This window comes from Bombus fervidus, chromosome 5 (genome assembly GCF_041682495.2).
Source record: "Bombus fervidus isolate BK054 chromosome 5, iyBomFerv1, whole genome shotgun sequence".
NCBI classification, from domain to species: Eukaryota; Metazoa; Arthropoda; class Insecta; order Hymenoptera; family Apidae; genus Bombus; species Bombus fervidus.
Genome location: NC_091521.1, coordinates 18,124,129 through 18,138,427, shown reverse-complemented (window position 1 = coordinate 18,138,427; position 14,299 = coordinate 18,124,129). Strand labels below are relative to the sequence as shown.

At 33.5% G+C, this 14,299-nt stretch overlaps 3 protein-coding genes across 6 annotated transcripts; 2 read left to right on the top strand and 1 right to left on the bottom strand.

Moving 5' to 3' along the window:
- The first annotated feature begins 427 nt into the window (after window positions 1-427).
- On the top strand, window positions 428-1,752 carry LOC139987283 (uncharacterized). Its single transcript, XM_072003364.1, has 4 exons — window positions 428-564; window positions 649-789; window positions 992-1,138; window positions 1,457-1,752. The coding sequence occupies exons 1-4, from the start codon at window positions 496-498 to the stop codon at window positions 1,601-1,603; spliced, it is 504 nt and encodes a 167-aa protein (XP_071859465.1). The 5' UTR covers window positions 428-495; the 3' UTR covers window positions 1,604-1,752.
- Window positions 1,753-3,389: 1,637 nt separating this feature from the next.
- LOC141445771 (zinc finger HIT domain-containing protein 3) lies at window positions 3,390-6,080 on the top strand. Its single transcript, XM_074111739.1, has 2 exons — window positions 3,390-3,599; window positions 4,058-6,080. Exons 1-2 carry the CDS (start codon window positions 3,529-3,531, stop codon window positions 4,392-4,394), a joined length of 408 nt encoding a protein of 135 aa, XP_073967840.1. The 5' UTR covers window positions 3,390-3,528; the 3' UTR covers window positions 4,395-6,080.
- On the bottom strand, window positions 4,780-13,757 carry LOC139987675 (beta-glucuronidase). Of its 4 annotated transcripts, none has more exons than XM_072004187.1 (13): window positions 13,207-13,757; window positions 13,035-13,127; window positions 11,912-12,041; window positions 11,125-11,307; window positions 10,846-10,944; window positions 10,000-10,176; window positions 8,048-8,280; window positions 7,294-7,573; window positions 6,838-7,112; window positions 6,343-6,604; window positions 5,722-5,910; window positions 5,143-5,281; window positions 4,780-5,055 (listed from the first exon to the last, which is right to left on the bottom strand). In XM_072004187.1, exons 4-13 carry the CDS (start codon window positions 11,290-11,292, stop codon window positions 4,874-4,876), a joined length of 2,004 nt encoding a protein of 667 aa, XP_071860288.1. In that variant the 5' UTR covers window positions 11,293-11,307; window positions 11,912-12,041; window positions 13,035-13,127; window positions 13,207-13,757; the 3' UTR covers window positions 4,780-4,873. The 4 variants fall into 4 exon arrangements, with proteins under 4 accessions (XP_071860288.1, XP_071860287.1, XP_071860285.1 ...); XM_072004186.1 differs by lacking the exon at window positions 13,035-13,127 and adding an exon at window positions 12,174-12,309; XM_072004184.1 differs by lacking the exon at window positions 13,035-13,127.
- Between the last annotated feature and the right edge of the window lie 542 nt (window positions 13,758-14,299).

Genomic DNA, 14,299 nt, shown 5'->3' with positions numbered 1-14,299 from the left:
TTGTAAAATGCAATTTTTTCAAATGTCAACATTATAATAGGAATTTGATCTAATGGAACTAAAATCTCCATTGTTATTTAATCTGAAACCAGGAAAAACGAAACACTAACGAAGTAGACGTAATTTCCTACAGACTATTCTCGATAATCTCGTTAAATAACAGACATAAAAATTGATGCTTAGATATCTTGTTTGTTTTTCTTATTTTCTACAATATCACACACGATATTTTTTCTGCATTCAGTTTTACTTCCCGCGATTTCGTGTTTGATAAACTATAAAAAGTCACGCAACCACAATTATACTTATTTCGATCTACTTATAATGTTAAAAGAATGCGATTGTTAATGATCTATTATTTCGAAACGACCAATCATAGCGACAGCACAGTACACAGAAGGTTGTTTATGCCTTTAAATATGAACCGAACATCACTTGGAGAACATACAGATTTTACTAACAATTGTCGAACGATCTCTGTTAAAAGCCGTCATCATGAAGTTATTGATTGAAAAATTATTACCAGTGGTTATTCTGTCTATTGTTTCATCATCGCATGTCAAGGTAAAGATTGAAACAATTATACAAATCCACAGTATCGAATATATAATATAGTTTTAATAGTCATTTTTTCTTTATATTTCTTAGGCTGCCCCCAAAGTTACAATTACCGATTTTTACGTAGATGTCCCAGACAACGAGTTAGTCGATTCATGGAGTCACAGCCTAGCGGATAATCTTATTTCTTCACAGATTCTTGTCAAACAGGATTGTCCAGGTGAAATAGAGGTATATTTTGATTTAGATATTATTTAATTTTAACCTTATTATTTACTATTTCAGACTCTACCTTCTCCTCTTCGTCACCTCCTTCTCTATCATCCTTCCTAAGTAAATTAAATAGTTATCTATAAAAATTTAATATATTTTCTAATTTCTTCATAAAACTTGTGAATACAATAGGTAGCAATATTTTGATATTCCATTTCAGGCCGACATAACGGTCTATAAAGGCGATGACATAGTTAGTCAAAAGAACAAGAAATTTGATAAACCAATGAAGGACTTCGAAAACTATGGCATTTGTGCATCGATAGAAACCCCAGATCCGGAAGATGATTCATGCTCTATCGCACAGGTAAGAAGTTTATATACATATAATACAAAGTATTTCATCGACTTTTTAAAATCTCTTTTTTTTTTGAGTCGAATAATTACATATTATATATAAAATAATATATATTAATTATATTGATAAAAATATTACTTATATGTTATACGAAACATATCCGGTGCAATTAAATGTAAAACCTGTGTATGTTTTGATACATTTACATAATTATCAGCACAAGTTATACATATAAGAACCTCTTCTTTTGTAATTTACATATTCATATATTACGTATACATAATTTAAGCTACATATTGATATTAAAATGTGATTTTCATTACCTAGGGTGAACAAGCAGCTTCAGATTGCGATGTAAGCGATTGGTTCAGCAGTATGAAACCCGGAGATTATGTTGCAAAATGTGATTTCAAGCAAGGTGACAATCTCATTTCTAGTGTCACACTAAACGTAAACGTAGAAGCTGAGCAGTAATAAAATATTTGATTTCGTTCGAAATTACACTATCAGATATCTTTCAACGTTTATATTTATTATATCCTATGCATGATTGTAATTATTGCTTACTTAATGTTGTAAAAGTAACTCCTATTTTCTTTGGATAATAAAGATATTAGCATACACACGGATACTTAATTTTAGGTTAACTTTATTTTTCATATATACATATGTGCTTCATTTTTTAATATAAAAATTGTAATAAAAAATTCTTTACTATTGTTCAAAATTTCCTCTATTATTAATTGTAAATATTATATAAACACATATAATCAATCTTCATTGTTTTTCGCCGGACACATTTCAAAAAGCTCAACAAAATGGCTTGTTTTTGAAAAAGAGAGATAATAACAAAGCAAAAAGTGGAGATACAAGAGAAGTATGCTAACTTTACTTATATTCCCAAATCTTATTTTATCCACTGTATACTTTTCCTCTGTCAACGCCTGTATGAATTCTGACTGGACTGCCATCTTTTGTGAATCATCGAGTATATTCTGCTGCGAGGTAATAACAAATAGTACCATTTTAATGTAATAATATTATTTAATATGCTAATAAAGTAACATTAAAAAAATTCTCTTTATTTATTTACACTATATCACGCAGATATTAGTTTTGAATAAACTAAAAATACCTACTTTGATATTACTATTTCTTCGCACGCTTAATATATTTGATGAATTATTATTCTTTTCTATAGCAAAATCCCATTATTATTTTAGTATATTACATATATGGAAATATGGCTCAAAAATAAATAATAATAAGAATAAAATTATTAACTGACAGATGACATAAAATCTTACTAATAAAGTGATAACTCAATTTTGTATTTTTCCTTGGAACCATTAGTTTTTGAAATTTTATAGGTAGACATTTTATCTTTCTTATATTCCTAATATTTATTTCTGGTGATTGATATACATTATGCTGTTATTTTAAAAGAATACATTTATTAAGTAAATTATTAAATAAAATGCAATATAAAATTTCCTAAAACGTAATATATTTTATCATTAAACTTACTTTATTATTTTCTAATTTTTCTACTTTTTGTAAGCTGTCAGTAAGACCTGAAATAATAAATAAATCAATAACGTTCGTACATGGACTTACGAATAAAAATAATTTTATGTAACATTTTTTTCCAAAACAATTTAAAATACCTTTTGATCGATGATAGACTTTTTCTGAAATCTTTTCATCGAAGGAAACTACATTTGTTGTATTTGAATCCTTCAAATTATACATTCGTTGTGTCGATTAACTTAGAAATTAGAATTTATTTAATTCTTTTCTATAGCAATAACAACGTATCTAGTATAAATACGTATGTATTTATCGTTGAAAAAATATGGAAAATTGATATTTCCATTTTAATCTATATGTTCAACGCACTTGTAGTTAATACAATAGGATATCTTGTTAATTTTCGAACACATGATATATTACGCGTTAAAAATCAAGCTATTTAGATGCTAAGCAAATTGTCCAATTTTAATGACGTTATAAATATTAATATCGCGTTTGAATTCTGTCTTGACTTCTCTCTATGAAAATAGTTACGGATCATGGCAAGAATGTTAACTTCGACATTAAATGCCAGACAAGAAAATAACGGTGAATATGCAAAGCCACGGGAAATTGATTTTATGAAGTTTTATTTATATTCAATTTAATTATGTCATTTATATTTGATGCAATGATGGATTGATAGAATCAACATATTTTAAATATATTATTTAACTTATCATTCGAGTTGTCAATTTTTGTCATAATCACACGGTCAAAAGTAAACAATCACAAACAGTAGATACATAAAGTGTGCAATCAGAAATTAATTTAAATGATATATTTAACTGTTTAAAACTGTGTGGTATACCGGTGTGGTTACCATCATGGAAAATATTTGTTGTATATGTGGGAAAAGGAAATGTTCGTATAAATGTCCTGTATGTGAAGAGGCTTAGTAAGTATGATAGAGGTTATGTTCATATTTACAATATCTTAAATAAGCTTTAATGTGTAATGATTTTAAAAAATATGAATACGTACATATGTATATCATATGTATATGGGATGTTGTAAATGATATTGTTGTACTTTTAATCAAAATATAAATTATTTAATATGATAATGCGTAGTAACATGTAATAATATTTGTTATTAGTTTGTATTTATTTAGTTTTGAGATAAGAAAATTCTGTTTATGTTTAGCGAAGATTTATCAGAATAAATAATAAGAACAGATTTCTTTTAATCAATATTGATGAACTTCTTTATATGGAAATATTTGTCTGTTAGTAGTACATTAAAAGTACAAATATTCCCTTAATATCGCATCAGTTCTTTCTTTGATTTAAAAATATTATATTTCTTATAAAGACAACTTTATTCTGTAGTTTAATAGTTTACTGTGTGTATTAGTTGTTCCATAGGTTGCTGTAAGGAACATAAACTAAATAATTGTCAATCAGCAAAGTCTCAGGAGAACAAAGTTATAGAAGATACGAAGAATAAAACGAATTACGAATTTCCAACGGAAGACACAGTTCCCATTGAAAAGTTAAACCAGTTACATCATAGCGAAGAATTGAAGAACTGCTTAAAGAATCCGCATGTACGAAATATAATGCGTGCAATTTTAACAGATAAGAATCCAACAAGAGCTATCGCTTCAGCTATGACTGAACCAATATTCGTAGAAATGGCAGATGCTTGTTTGAAAGTTGTTGAACCTGAAGTTGACAATGAATCATGTTAATATATATATAGATCTATATCACATTAGAACACGTACAAGGAGATTACAGTAAAATATTTCTATATATTTATACTTCTTCTCTTTTGTATCTATATAATCGGTAATATATTTCTTTTAGAAAATTCTTTCATTAGCTTAAATAGAATTATAGTTAATCAAACGAATTTTTAAATTGTTATAAATAGATACAAAATAACATAAATGTCTGGTTATATTTTGTATAAAAACATTTATTAAAAAATCAATGTAAAACTTGTATTTATTAAACATAAAATGATAATAACTGATGTATGCTCATATAATGGTGGCAATATTTAGACTTCAGGGATGGTAGCATTTTCATAAAGATGAAGATTACATATTAAAAGAGAAACAAAGAAGCAAATAATTTTGATACAATGTTTACATATAGATAAGTAACAAATTGTTCTCTTTAAGAAGTGATTAACAAAAATAGCAAAATACTAAAAGATATGATATTAAAGCCTTGAATGAAAGGAATAGTGAAGCGATATATAATCTTCGAGATCTGTCGGTATTTCTGTTCCGTCCAATTCCTTTTGAAGAAAATAATACCTTTTTCGAACATGATAAGCTGCCATTTTTGGTTGTCTATCTCTTGTAAATACACCTTTCTTGTTGCCACCTACTCGAATGAATGCTATAAACATAAATTTATTATTAACTATTAGCGTTTATATTAATTAATAGCTTTAATCGTTTTTATCTTCTCGATACTTTTGCTTACTTTGAGCTGTTCGAAAGTCGGCAAAATTCCAAATAAATTCTCCAATAAAAAATCCTTCGTTTCTTAGTTGATCAAAGGCTTCAAAATGTTTAGATAATACTTCTTTCTGATACTCTTCGCTCCATATATATTCAGGCAACTGGAAAATAACGAACAGTGTTAATAAATTTGAACTACGGTCCAAAGGAGCTCTTTTAATTAAGATTTAAAAGATTTTATCTATACTAAAGTAGTTGTTAATAATTTATAGATTGTAACAATACATATATAGATTCAAAACGATATTTTATTCCTAGTGAAATGTTTCCTAATATTTAATACGAAACGCATCAGCAAAACGATTAACACTGAACTCGACTAACTAAATATGAATGAAAGATGTAATTAGATCCTGTAATTAGCCGAAAGACAATAAAATATCGTCGACATTAATATTAATATATATGTATATATTGACTATTACTTCTGATGTTTAAGTCATAAGTTTGCAACGTGGAAAATCCTAAAGCATAACAAAAATTCAAAGATGCTACTGTTTTTGATTTGGTTTGAATTTCATGTGATTACTGGATAACTTACCTCGTGTAATCCAGGCATAGTATCAGCCCCATACTCGGACATAAGCACAGGCTTATTATATTTTCTGTGCCACGCTTCAGCCTCTTCTATAACTCTGGTCGTTATTGTATCGAGCCGACCTGGGTTATTATACCAAGCGTTATAACGATTAAAGCTAATTACATCAAGGTATTCGCCTGCTTTGTCTTCCTACAAAATAATTATCTGATTTTTATTGAAGATTCGAGTCAAATGTATTAATTTTTATAAATTAAGGCATGTATTTGAAGAAAAATCGTTCGATATCGAAGAAAATTCGTTTAGTTACGCTACAAATGTACAGAACACTTTTTTGAAGAATAAAGTATTAACATTTCAAACTCAATTCTATACAATTCGATTCGACAATTGAAATTCCACGATCGCAGTAGTTGTTCGTCTAATTTGCGAAAAAACAAATTTTTTTTCATTCACTCTTCAGCCACCACGTACTAGGTAAATTCATCATCGAAGAGCGTAAAAACTTAGACTTTATGTCGAGATTTCGTCAAGAGAAAAGATGCGATACATAGTTTTTTGGAACATTCTATTTTACAAGGAAAACGATAACGACTATACGATATAAATGTTTGCGAAAGTAACCTGAACTCCTCGAGCCATGGCAATAGTAATTGGTCTGGTAGGATCGAGTGCTTTCGTATGATGAGCAACCTGTTTAAAGTATTCACCAGCTTCCGGAAGTTGCGTCCTGGGTTCGTTCGCGATGGACCACATAATTACCGAAGGTCGATTCTTGTCTCTCCTTATGAGCTCCGATAACGAGTCTTTGTGACGTGCAAGAAGAATCGGTGAAAAATTTTCAGTGTCTACCGAAGGACATTCGCCGATGATGAGAAAGCCTAACCTTTGGAAAACAAATAAAGTGAAAGATATACGTAGCAGTTAAAGGTAAAATCGAATAGAAGAGTATGCTGACCTCTTCTGATTTACGTGATATTTTTTTATACAAATGACATATAATATATACGCGATTATTCTTCTTTTACATTAAAAACTGTTTAAAAAAAAAGACACATAATTTATACGTCAATAATATTGGATATTTTTACACGATAAAAGGTAGAAAATGGGGATTACCGGTCAGCAGTATCTAGTACTTCGTCGCTGTAAGGATAATGACTGGTTCTATAGGCATTAGCACCGATCCATTGTAGTAGCTGATGATCCCTAGCAACGGTGACCAAATCGAGACCGCGTCCTCTCAGAATCGAATCCTCGTGTCTACCGAATCCTCGCATGTACACGGGCTTATCGTTAAGTAATAAACTCGTATTCGTCCAGGTCAATGTTCTGATGCCAATCGGAAGCCTGTAGACGTCCACTTTGCTGTCATTCGCCACCGACAATGTAACCTTAGAATCGTAATGTTATTCCTGGTTACGTTTGCAATATATTTTGCAGGCTTGGGCAAAGTTTGGTTGAAATATAGATAGAAGATAATAATTTGTAAGAATCGTTTCAACCACTTTGTTACTTCTATTTTAGGAATAAGAGAGAACAACGGAGGAAAAAGATAGAGTATACGTTACATACCTTTAGAGTGTAAAGGTATCCAGGACTAGGATTCATACCCCTAGGCCACCAGAGCTTAGGAAATGGTACCTTTAGCGTACCGGAAAGTCCGTAAATAGGCTCCTGTACAGCTAAAATATCCTTGGCATCGAACAGGCTTACTCTACAGATAGGAATTTCATGCTCCTGCAGGCCTGCCGGTTGAATTATGTATTTTACGATACCAGTATCACCGATTAGTCCGGTCTTTACAGTAATATCTTCGATGTAGACGCGTGGTTTTGTATGCAGCAAAACTGGTCTGTAATTTGGAAACGTTACATTAACTCTGTCTGATATCTTATCGTTGCGGTGAAAGCTGGTAAATTTGCTCGCGCGTATTTTTCAACTATTCTACGTAAATTATTCCGCTCTGTTACGTTGCTTTTGTTCGTCTCGTAAATATGTATCTCTATGAACGTATCTCGTCACCGTTGTTTCTACGCATCAGCGAGAAAGGCGAGATTTTTTGAAAGGCCAACAAATAGGCCATTTTACTACGTAATATAAATTTCATTTTATAGCTATAAATCAGTTATACGCATATATATTTTGTGCTATTTTACAGTAGGAAAAACACATACATATATACATATACGATACTCCTTGCTATTTATATACAAATGAAACTATATTCGATTTGTTTCAAGTATGGAAAGCGCTCGATATATCTTGTTAATGTTAAAGAGATATAAGAATATAAAGATCGTATAGACGCTGACTTTTCCACGCTTACCTGTGTATGCCAGCATAATTGAAAAAATCGAAAGTGTAAGTTTGCAAGCGTATCGTTCCGTTATCGACGGGAGTGAAGATAATTTTTCCTTGTGGTACGCTAGTTTGAAGCAAAGTATTATCAACCGCGACGGTTATGCGATTTTTACCGCCATAAATCAAATACGACGATATCTCAGCTTCAAACGGAAGATGACCCATTTCATGGTTGGTTACCAGATCATCGTTTATCCACTAGAATACAAAAGGAAAATATATATATATGTATGTATAACCAAACGATATACGTATTTATACGTTGCGGGCGAAGTCCGCAGGGTATGCGGAGTCGGTTTAGCCCGGACAATGTCAGCGGTACATACCGCTGCCTGGCAAAGTTCGAAGAAATAGTCGGAGAATTTCGAATATGGCCCGCTGTAACACGAGAAAAATTGACATTGCCCACCATCGTGCAAACAATGTCGGCAACTATTGTTTCTTTGCGAACTTTGTCAGGTTCGAAGTGGACGTTGCGAATAACGAGAAATCTATTTTTCAAGGCAACGCCGCCCTAAGTTTTTCCCGTTTTATTCGTCTCGGTTGTACCATTCCTTTCGAAACGAAGTATCGCTATGGGTTTAGGCATATAAAAGCCTTTGGTCGGCCGCAGTTGGCCGACAACTCCGCGTCTCCGTGCCATCGGCTGGAGATTTTTATGTGCCCAACCGCATACCGTGAGAAGTGTGATTAAACGATTCCTTGGCAAAAAAGATGTAACAAGTGGCACACGAAGCGGACGTCCAGGGGCTTACGGACCGAGGAAAAAGAAAGATAGTCGATACAACGAGAAAAGAACCTAAGATTACATCCTCGGGAATAATTGGAATAGTAAAAAGCGAACCTAAGGAAAAACGTCTCGTAATAGTTCAAAGTCCACTGAGAACTGCTGGATATGAATCAAGAGTTGCAAGACGAAAACCATGAATTAGCAAAGTAAGAAAAGACATACGATCGAAGTTTGCTGTTAATTATGTATACACGAAAATATAGCACTCTGGAACAAAATACCGTTCTCAGACGAAAGCAAGTTTCATATTTTTCAATGTGATGGACGGGTTTTAATATGGCGAAAACCGAATACCGAATTAGATGAATAAAACATTGTCCAAGCCATCAAACACAGGGCTGATGGGGTAATGGTACGGGGTTGTATGAGCTTTTCTTGACGTAGGAGGTCGTATATCCTGGACAAACGTGATTATTTAAATATTTTAAAGGAAAAGCGCGGAAATATAAAATGTAGGACAAGATTATTATTTTTAACGGTATAATCATCTCAAGCGTACAGTCTATACTGTTAGACAGTGGATTATTTTTAATATACCAGATCTAAATTCTACAGTGTATCTTTGTTCTGTATTAGGAAAAAGAATTTGTAACGCATCGTATCACGTTAAAGCAAGACTGGAAGAAAGTATTCCTCGAAGAATGGCGCGAAGTAGGTCGAAAAATCACGAAGAAATTTCTACATTCAATGCGTAATCGTCTGAAAGCGTCTGAATCGTCCGAATATTAATAATAAAACTGTACTGTAAAATCGTAAGTGTACCGACACTTTTGCTCCGTTAAAAATGGATGTTTATGTGTATTTTATTTCCTTTCTTTGTCATAACTATTTTTTAAATTCATGATTCATGGTATACTTAAACTTTAGAGTCTACAGAATCTTAAACAGTTATACTTTACCACAAAGTTAAATAGAAGATGACATTCTTCAGAGATTTACGATGAATTTTATACAAAGATCCGGGTTGTGTCGATACTTTTGTTTGGCACTGTATGTACTAATTTCAAGTTTAATGATTTGCCGTTCGTTACATCTTCTTTGTATTTAAGAATTACTGTCGATCGTACGACGTTCATAAATGGTAGAAAAAATTGTTGTAAAAAATAGTAAAATAGTAAAATAGTTACCACTTGCGCGAGGTAATTGACAGAACCAAATCTGACAAAGACTCTTTGTTCTCGCCAAGAAGGAGGTGCGAAGAAAGATCGTTGATACCAAACGCTGCCCATGTGATCTCTTAAATCCCTGGAGGTTGTAATGTCGTTATACGACGAAGGTACTGGCATTTGCATCACATTTCCTACCTAGACGAAGCGGTATACACACCTACGTAAGTGAATCCCCGTTGACAACGTATAATTTCGTAAAACTTATAATTTACGCAACTTCGATTCCGCAGGTTTATGCAACAGGTACAATTAAGCAAAATGTATCGCTTTCGCTATTTGCGAATCATCTTAAATTGTACCTTGTTTTATATTTTAAACTTTCCGAAATCTAATTTCTGTAATTTAATACTTGCTAAAATAAAACTACGATTTAATGAAAAATTGACGATTATAATATAGGATATATTTATGTATATATGTATGTGGTGTATGGTATTAGGTATATAGTAGATCTAACATAGCAATTTGCAATCGATGACTTTAACGTTCTCGGTATATCGCGCATGTTCGTGTAAATTTATATTTCTATCGATACAACGAGAGAGTTAAAACGTAAATAAAAATTTATTTCGTCTATCAAATATTACGACGAACTTTGAGTATTTTCATATACATCTGTTTATACGTCTTTTCGTACGTTCTTATATTTTATAAGAATCCGCTATCCACTTACGGATATTATGAAACGATTTTCTTTTCCTATTACTTTAACGTTACTTTCGTTTCTTTAAATCGATAGGAATATGCTACATTTTCTTTAACCATAAGAGAAGCGAAAAATATGTGTTTTTTGTTTTACCATACCTTTGATAGTTCATCGGCAAACCATGCCTCTCTATAACCCATTAGCGCGTCTCCCGATGGGGAAATGACAAAATCCCACATACCGTCTAGAGATTTCACCTTAATAAGAGACGAATTTATTAAATTTAATCGTCGAATAATCTACTTATCGAATGAGCGATTCGACATGTTAATATCATAGCTGAAGCTTTTTTATCGTTAGAATTTGGAACGTGAAAGCAACACGTTTAAGTACGCGACAATGTGTACCGATAATAGAAATAAGAAATTTCAAATTACCTCTCGCGATTCACTTTCCCGTGGATATAACATTCCCGGGAGTGGCGAGGGTATATCCTCTTCCTGGGGCAGAGGCGAATATTCTATCGGAGTTTCGGGATATTCAATTTCTGGACCCGATTCCCCAGCCATTACCGCGCTAATTACAAGAAACGCTAAACGCCACATTTTCCCGTGATTTTCCTGAAACGAAATAACTAGGTAAAATAAATAAAATAAAATAACCGAACGAAAGATTACGTTTCTATTTACTTTGGAAACATATGACGAAGTACTTTTTCGATAAGGAATTTTTATTAAATTTATTGCAATCGTTTAAGATAAATGTTTGCCTCCTTGCAAAGGATCGTCCTAGAAACATTGAAGAGTAAAATAGGAAAAATGAAATCGACGTCTGCGTTGCTTCCGAGGAAATAGCCTATAACGTTTTATTTAGGCTCGTCCTGTGTATTTGAATTCAATTATACGAGTAGTGAGCGATATCGGTTAACGATAAAGAATTAGAAATCCGTAATGTCAAGTATGCACGTTAAACATAAAATATTAAATGTTTCAGACCATTTATAGTAAACGTGTAACTACGTGTATCCAATTCTTAATTTTGTCGTTCGCCGAAACTTGAAAATCGACGTCGTTAAAGACATTCGATCGAAGATATGAAAAATTCTAATTATCGATCGTTGTGTCCGATCGACAGAGGCAACATCCTCGGCCGCGTGTATAAAAACTTAACGTTGATTATTAATGGGTTAACTTAATATAAAAGGAGGTAGTAACTAGTGTGTACCGTAGGGTCTCGTTCACATCAATATCGGCTTCCTGGCACGGTGCCCTCCTACGAGAGCAGACTTCCCTTCCCAAAGCATCAAATCGTTTCCTCGTGTCGCACGTGCACACCGTCGTCGCTGTCCCTAATTCTACGAATGGACATCATGAGAATGTAACAATTGCCACTGTTTGTAACGATGGGAATAATATTTTCACAGACGGTATCGACAGTCCAATTATTTACGATTATACGTGCGATTATACGCGTGCTTTGCAAATACCTGCGAAATCGCCGCTAAACGATCGTTAATTTCTCATCGACATTCAAAGAAACGTATTCGCACGTCGATTCCTCGTAGTTGTTTGCGCTTTGCTAAAGTCGATGTGTACAGAAAGTTTCGATCTGTTGCTCGCGAACTGCAAGAGCACGATTCGTTTTTATTAGATTAGATTGTATTAGACTTGTATTAGATGAGATAAAGCTTCGTCGCTATCGAATATTTTATCTTTGTTATTAAAATATTCTTTTATCGTCTAGTCTAGTCCTTTTCTGCATCTAATTTCTTATGTTATTGATTATTATCTTGACTAAAGCGTTGATCTTTACTTCAACCGCGGATAACGTTACTCGTTATTAGTATTAATATCTTTGTTATTGGTTTCAATTTGCGATAATCTTTTTACTAATCCTTATGAGTTAAAGGGCAAACGCGAGTCAGCATTCTGTTGTAATCGGTTTTGTTATTTCCGCTTTATTTATACAATTTGCAAATTTCTATTTCAGCATAGTAGGACCAGACTTTTAGAAGGACGTGCAACGAATCTTGTTACGGTTCTCGAACTTTTATATTCCACGCTCTCGTTTCAACGAACGAAAGAAACGTTGTATCTCGTCAAGAACTTTTGCATAGGCTTGAAACGGCAAATTACGCGAATTTAAGAAACGTGTGGCCGATAGTAAGACCGAAAAGTGGAAGATTCGTCGAAAGATTTACAACAATGACGCGCTGTTACACAACGAATTATCTAACTTTGAAAGAAGAATTTTGAAAGAAGATTTTTAACTCGCCGGCTTGTTAGACGCGAAACAGAAGATCTACGTAAGTACACGTGCTCGCACAGAGAAGTGGGAAAATCGTTACATATCAGATTCTTCTTTCTATTCTTCTCTTAATGTCTACGATTTTTACGCGTATTTCAATCACGAGATTTGTTCCCTGGCGACGAACGATCATCTACATCGATTTCTCAATTGCGAATCAATTACTTTCGATGTTCTTATCGATCAAGATCAGTTTGGTACAAAACACTCACCTTTGCTGTATTCAGATGGTAAAGTTCATCGAATGGCAAACATTCGAGAAGATTGTCGCGCAACGGGCACTGCAAATCGTTGGTTCGAACAGTTTCGCGATAATTATCCGAAGAAAGGAAAAGTTACGGTGGTTTCTTCGTTTTCGGACGCGGTTAATGCAGCATCGCTCGTCGCGTCGTTGGAACTTGGCACGTTCTCTCCTGTTGGGATCTTACACGCTACTAGACTAGAGAATCGGTTGTACCTATCCCATCGGACCGCACTGTGGCTCGCCAACCGACTGGCTTGCTCTTATATATCGGGTGTCCGCGCCCAACCGGCTACAACATTATGTCGCCGCGTATCATCGCTTCTGATTCAGCGACATGAATGGAAAAGATCGTCAGAAACACTAGTTTCTAGCACTGCCGGATATCTTTTTATCAGAGACGTTCCGCATCGCCGTCTCGTTTCTCTGAAATTTTAATCGCACAGTTTACGAAAATTACCCACTTTGTTTCTTTTTATCGTTCTAATTATCAACCACGTGAAAACATCGAGGCGTAATTGGAATATTCGCGTAACATTCTTCCCTGGACGAGTTTAAGCTTCAAGAAAATGTATTTATAAGTGTTTAGAAGTCGAAGATTTGGATAGTTTCGTAATGAAAAATATTTGCTGAAACATACGCGATAATCGGCGACAAGCGAATTTCATCTTGGTTGATTTCTTCCCAATAACGCGGTTGAACGTTTGACTGGACAGGCGATTCGTTTTAATCCGTTATATCGTTCGAAGAATGTTTTGTTTCCTACGATATGTTTCTCAGGCTCTGGACGAATTTCTCGTCGTTTTAAATAGTTAAATCGAGCATTTTGAATCCGCCATGAATAACAGGATTCAGTATAGAATCGTTATTGACCGTTATATTCAATTCGTCTGGCAATTAATTGCGATTATTCAGAAGATATCGAGAAACAGGATAACATGGCTGGTTGTTTCGAGAAAATGAAGTCCAAGGTATGCTACGCTTAGCCGCAGGTACCTTAACTCCGAGTGAATCTTAAATTAGTATTCCGTGTAAACAGAGTTCGTTAACATTTGCAGGTTAGT